The following is a 6,000-nucleotide window of genomic DNA, read 5'->3' as shown; positions in this document are numbered from 1 at the left end:
CCCCGCGAGTAGACAAAATCCTCTCGAATCGATTTTACATTATTTACGACTTCCCATTGCCACGTGTTCACTCGTATAGGTGGCTATGATAGTTTTAATACGTTTTCTTATGGGAGCCTCGGTACGTGACTTCCCAAATATACATATAGTATCAACGATACCCCGAGTGCGATAGACGAGATGGGGTGAGACGTTTAAAAAGAAAAAGAAAAAAAAAATGAAAAAGAAAAATCGGAGATCGATAATTCGGAAAATATAAAATTCGAGGGAATTGATGATCTCGATCGATGATCAAGGTTAGAGTTTATCGCGAGAAAAGCACTGGGGCACGTTATTCCCGGAAGTCTATTTAATAATAATAACGGCGTAGAATTCTCGAAAGAGAAATTTTGGTAATATCGTATCTTCCACTTTCTTGAAACGCGTCCGATCGTTTTTGCAGTGCGGCACAACGTGCGGCCTATCCGAATCGGATCGTCGTTCCACTTTCGCAATAGCCGGGAATCGTCATTCTGTTCGTGAGATCGAACGTCAAGAGTGAATGTGTTATATTACACTGTGTGTATATATATATATATATATATAATATTAATATATGAATACACGCGATACAATTCCTCTGGTCCAAACAAGCCGCCTCGTAGAGTTTAATCGAATTATATTCTGAATCAGCCTGATCCAAGCAAAAAGTCTCGAATATCTAATTACACATTAAGTCAAGTAAAGATACAGACTTTCCCCCCCGGCAAAGTACAAAGGAACCCAGCGCCGACCTACTTTCCCGATGAATCCTTTTATATTTAACGCGTGGCCGCGACCGATTGTCCCGAAAATTGGCAACGACGTGTATATATGCGCGTACGTATACTTTACAGAGTCGAAGACGAGAAAACGGTGATTAAAATCACGGGCGTCATTTCGCTTTGTACACAATTACGTGCGACCGTCTACGACGTCCCGGTAAGTCGTAATAAATATCCCAGACGAACCCTAGAGCGTTGATCTTTCATTGGTTAACGTACGTTACGAGACGTCTGAATGTATAAATCTACTGCGCACCTTTCTCGCGCAGGTCCGACGACGGTTGGCGCTGAACGTAACCCAACCTAGACGTCGACAGAATTCGTTGCCCGTCTACGTGCATAAGGAGCATGACGTCGGACGTGTCGAGTGAAGTGACGATAGTTAAGAATTCGTAGGAACGAGTATGATTAAAATAATACGCAGCATGGGAGTAGTTACCTCAGGTTATCGAGTAGCGTTCAGGCGTCTGGTCGCTGGGCGACGAGCGTCGCGTGCGTAAGGACAGTACAGGGATTAAAGTGGCTGCCGTGTAAAGCGAAGCGAAAGGCACATTAAACCCAGGGGAAGGTACGAAGTTACGGCTGTTTTTATGAACTTAAATGTTTTCACTAATTAACATCCGTGTGCCGCGTCGTGCCGTGTAAATACGGCCATTCAATATGGCGGCTGAATGCACGTCACGTGGGACGACGACGACGCGTTAGATTTTCATTTTCAAATATCTTTTCGTTTTACGCGACGTTCCTTGACCTTCTCGTGCGAGATGGACGGGTAGGATTTTTTTTAACGTTCAACTCGATCGGCGTCGATTCGCTCGCGTTCTACGTTCACGGAGAAAGTGATTTAATAATTATGACAGGTCGCTTTCGGCAACGAACGGAATATGGGGATAGAACGTGAGGTTGACTTTGAGTTTAATTTCTTAATGATATCCTGTCGCTGTTCCGCGTGTTTACGTATGCTCGTGTATGTATATATATATATGTTTGCTTTCATTCTCAATTTCATCGAATTCCCACAGCAAAGCTTCTTTTCTCTGGCTGATGACTTTTAGAGTAAATATTTATGAGAGTTGCCAACCACCGTCATCACTCATCTCAACTCGTTAACTCCGGCCACTGCGCTATATGCTTCCTTTATATTTATAATCGGAAGAGACCGATGATACTTTTTTCTGCCTTTTTTTTTTTTATTGTACGAGCCTAACAAAACATTTTCATTGGACCCGACGAATCTGTTTCTCGTAACGACTACTGAGAATGTGTCGGAGCCGATGATTTTCTCTGGAACGAGTAAGGTGCTTTTTGGATGCTGAGGTTATTACGGTAAGATTTTTGAAAACCTGAATTATCCGTGGGATCGATTTTAATTTTCGATAATTTATCTTTTTCGATAACGAAGGGAGCCCTTTGAATTTTTAATAATTTATCGACGTATCCTGAACTCACTCTGTCGCTTCTGCACAAGAGTTATCGTGGACGGAGTCGCGCAGCCGGCAGGATACTTGCGACACGTAGAGAAAGGCAGGAATAGGAAGCAACAGGTGTTTTCTATATAAACAATGGCAACACGTGGTTACGGCGCTGCCATCTAGCGGACAGACTCGGAAGCGCCGCCGATAAGTAGAGACCTGCTTCGCTGCTGTATAGTCGGTAACCTATCTCCAGGCGTTTTACTCCTGCTTAAGTGACGTCGCGTAAAGTTTGAAAATTTTTACATGGTATTCTCTCATTGTTATTACTCACCCTGTGGCAAAGATCGGCACTGACTCGACCCAGATCAGCTAGGGGTTGAAATATGACGTCATGAAATTCGGGGTAGCTTCGCGCAAGAGGTCGAGCATACAATTCCTTGGCGCTGCATAAAATCTCATTGTACTCCTCTTCGGCGTGCAGCAGCTTCTCGGTAGCTCGATATCTTCTGTCGGTATCTAAAAGAAAAAAAAAATCTGTTATCTCTATTTGAAAGCAGTGAATTTTCATGCAAAGAAAATTACCACTTGTCTTACCTCCTATCGGATTGAACTGCCGTGCAGAGTCCTCGATCAGCAACACTTCACCGTGAAGTAGTGCAACATCGGCTGCGGGATCAACTTCAGCCCTGGAACCAGCGAGGAGCAGTCTGGGCCTGCAGACTCTATACTTTAACAACACCGGAGCGACGACCGACGATACGGGTCCTGGAGAGACTGCAGGAAGCTGTAAAAAAAACATAAACATTTTTTATTACAAAAAATATCCATTATATGGGAATTATACATTTTTTTTAATCAAATCAAGTTTATCGAGCTTGTCGTTAATTTATAAAGATCTCATACACGTCTGTGATACCCAAGTCCTATGACTTATAATTTACATGCATATATGTTTTAACGATATTTACACATGTGGAAAGTAATAAAAATATAATAAATTATAATCAAATCAGCTTTGAATTAGCTTTCGATAACATCACGCACGTAATTCAGCTTAACAACTTTCTTCTTTCACCGTAGCCTTGCAGTTGACGTTGCAGTCACGGTGCAACGCGTTCGCCAAGATATATGCACGCGATAAGCTATTATTCAGACTAATCACACGCGTGATACCAATTACCAAGCAGCACGTGGATCACTCTAGATCCAATTGGACCGGAAGACAGGTTTGAGTATCGATTGAAAAATTTATATATATCTGCATTGTAAGAAGGGTATATATCGATCAGGCTAATTCAATGAGATCGATCAGTCCTAACACAGCAGCAGGATCAGACCCAGTTGCGGAATCCTGGACCAAGAGTGAACGTGTGCCAGTCTGCCTTGGCCGATGACCTTGATCGATCTTGTGCGATATATATATGTTAGTCCTATATTCAAAAGTTGACGATCAAAATGATTTTTAATATCGATCAATGAATTTGATACATGAAATAGTAAAAATTGCCTGCAGGGATCGATCAATCGTTAATTACTGATATCAAATGAAATAATTATCGACAGTATATCCGTATCAGTAAGAGTGGTTAATAGTACAAATTTTAAGATCCCTCTTGTATCTATGCAATTATTTTTATTATGCTTGCAAACAAAAAATTGTTATCTTCACTTTATCTCCACTGACCTTTTACCGTGTCCGCTCACGTTTAAAACATATGAAATAGTACACGGAGCGTAATGAGATACTATCAGCTGTAATTATTGCGTGTGGCAAAACAGTTGGCACAATCGAAATTTTCATCTCCGTTCGTTCTCGCTTTTATCGTCTCCGGGGTGTCTGGTGTCTTCGTGGAATTTTTATTACCAGGAAGAATTATTCATCCGCGACAAAGTGCTACAGCGAATACTGTATTAATTACTGAAAACTGGTCCTCAAGGATTTTTTTATAAATTTTGTTTTCTCTTAAATTCACACCTATAATACGTCCTTGTTGATAACGCGTTAAATTTATAAGTAAAAATTCAAGTCATAAGATTGCATAAGTAATTAAACGTGCACTCTATACAAATCATCGTCCTATAAAAAATTTAAAAAAAAGAAAAACCCAACAACCATCTACGACAGGCATTTGAATGAAAATTCCCGCCGCGTCTTTCCTCCTCGTGAAATTAATTATTTTTTATTATGCCTGTACAAAGTTTGGCAGTTTGAAAAATATCCTTAATACATAATTAACCACTCTGTCGTACAAGTCGAATTCCCGCGACGGAGATACCAATAAATTATTTCGTCGATGGATTTTCATTTACGTGCGCCGCTCCGAAGAATTCCGCACGAGGCGCCACCAGCGGCCAAGTATAAGCATATACATAATACATATCTCATCCAAGTCGCATATAAATCATCTTCCGCAGCCAGAATCCACGTGCTACAAATCATTCGCTTACAAGTCCATTATTAATTGCTATAAAAAAAGTAAAGCCAAAAAAATATTTTTTTTTTAATTTTTTTTTTTTCCATAAACATCTTAAAAATTCCAGCACAACGACAAAGGCGTTCCAATGCAATTCCAACATGGCCAAACAACCTCTGAACGTTGCCCGTCGATCGAATCCGATTTATACGATCGTCCAAACGAGTAACGAGCCTCGCGCAGTAGCCAAAGCGCAACGTTACGTTTCCGAATGTACAAGACGCACGCGTCCACGTATATCCCGATCGGGCCGCCCACTATCGCTTTTAATAAAGGCAAACCGGAATGGTAAAGCTGAATCTAAATTGCGTGATTATACCGGAATCCTCTCTCCTTCTCTCTCGCGACCCCGACCACTACTGTTATCCTTATCCGTCTCCCGATCCCTGTTTATCTTCCCATCTTTCACCCGCTATCCTCTTCTCCCTGTTAACACGAGAAGATTCCACGTGACTTTCTTTATTTTTACAAATTTTTCTTTTATTTTCTCTCTCCCTCTATCCTTCCCTCTCATCATCTCCCGCAGACTCTTCTTCCCAATTCCGCCCTTCGCCGGTATTCCTTTTTACTCTCGCGCATCACTCTCTCTCCTCTCTCCCCTTCCTCATCCTCTGCCCATCCCAGCTGAATAACAAGATTATAAATAATGTAATATAAGCGTTGCAACGATGCGGGCAAAGAGGGTTATAACGCCGTGCCCGTCGTAAAAATATCAAGCAAATTAGACATTTTTTACTCCCCCCCACCGACCCACTCGGCACGCCCGCTCCTTGGCGTAAAATTTAATTAATTCGTTCAAGAACCCCTGTCTATGTGTTTCTAGAAAAAAATTTTTTTCCTACAAATCCAAAAATTTTTTGAAAAATTGTATCCTTACGTGTCAAAGGTCATTGTCTGCATCGGTCACGTGAGTTAAATACGCGATAACGTGTCGTCCACGGGTCTTACTTATCGACCAATAATTACACGGGATGCCTATGCCAACGGTCACACCCAAATTAGCCATATATATTATATATATATATAAAAAGAGGATAATATCCTGCCCTTCCCCGACTCATTACAAGACAATGAGTGTCGTTAAATCGATCGCGAGCTCTATGCAATGCCGGAAGCAGTATCCATGTAACAGACAGTGGGAAGGCAACGTAAGAAATGTAACGATTAATCGTACCGACGAGGACGGAGCGACGTAACGAATTACGGCGAGAAAACAATGGAATAAAAAGAAACACGAAGGCGATCTAATTGCAAGCCAAGCCTCGAAAGGACATTGCTACACGCCAAGGAATCCCGGTGGCCAAGTCA

At 41.5% G+C, this 6,000-nt stretch overlaps 1 protein-coding gene across 2 annotated transcripts in view; it reads right to left on the bottom strand.

The window, feature by feature from the left end:
* LOC107272666 (rho GTPase-activating protein 20) overlaps window positions 1-6,000 on the bottom strand; it is a 96,757-nt gene that overhangs the window by 72,489 nt on the left and 18,268 nt on the right. For both annotated transcript variants that reach the window (XM_025089973.1, XM_015750048.2), the window contains exons 2-3: window positions 2,813-3,002; window positions 2,550-2,734 (exon numbers count right to left, since the gene is read on the bottom strand). In XM_025089973.1, coding sequence (XP_024945741.1) covers window positions 2,550-2,734; window positions 2,813-3,002 — 375 coding nt within the window. The remainder of the gene's footprint in view (window positions 1-2,549; window positions 2,735-2,812; window positions 3,003-6,000) is intronic.

This window comes from Cephus cinctus, unplaced genomic scaffold, assembly GCF_000341935.2.
Source record: "Cephus cinctus unplaced genomic scaffold, Ccin1 Ccin1_scaffold1223, whole genome shotgun sequence".
In the NCBI taxonomy this organism is placed as follows: Eukaryota; Metazoa; Arthropoda; class Insecta; order Hymenoptera; family Cephidae; genus Cephus; species Cephus cinctus.
Note: the sequence above shows the minus strand (reverse complement) of the source record. Positions and strands in the feature narration are given on the sequence as shown.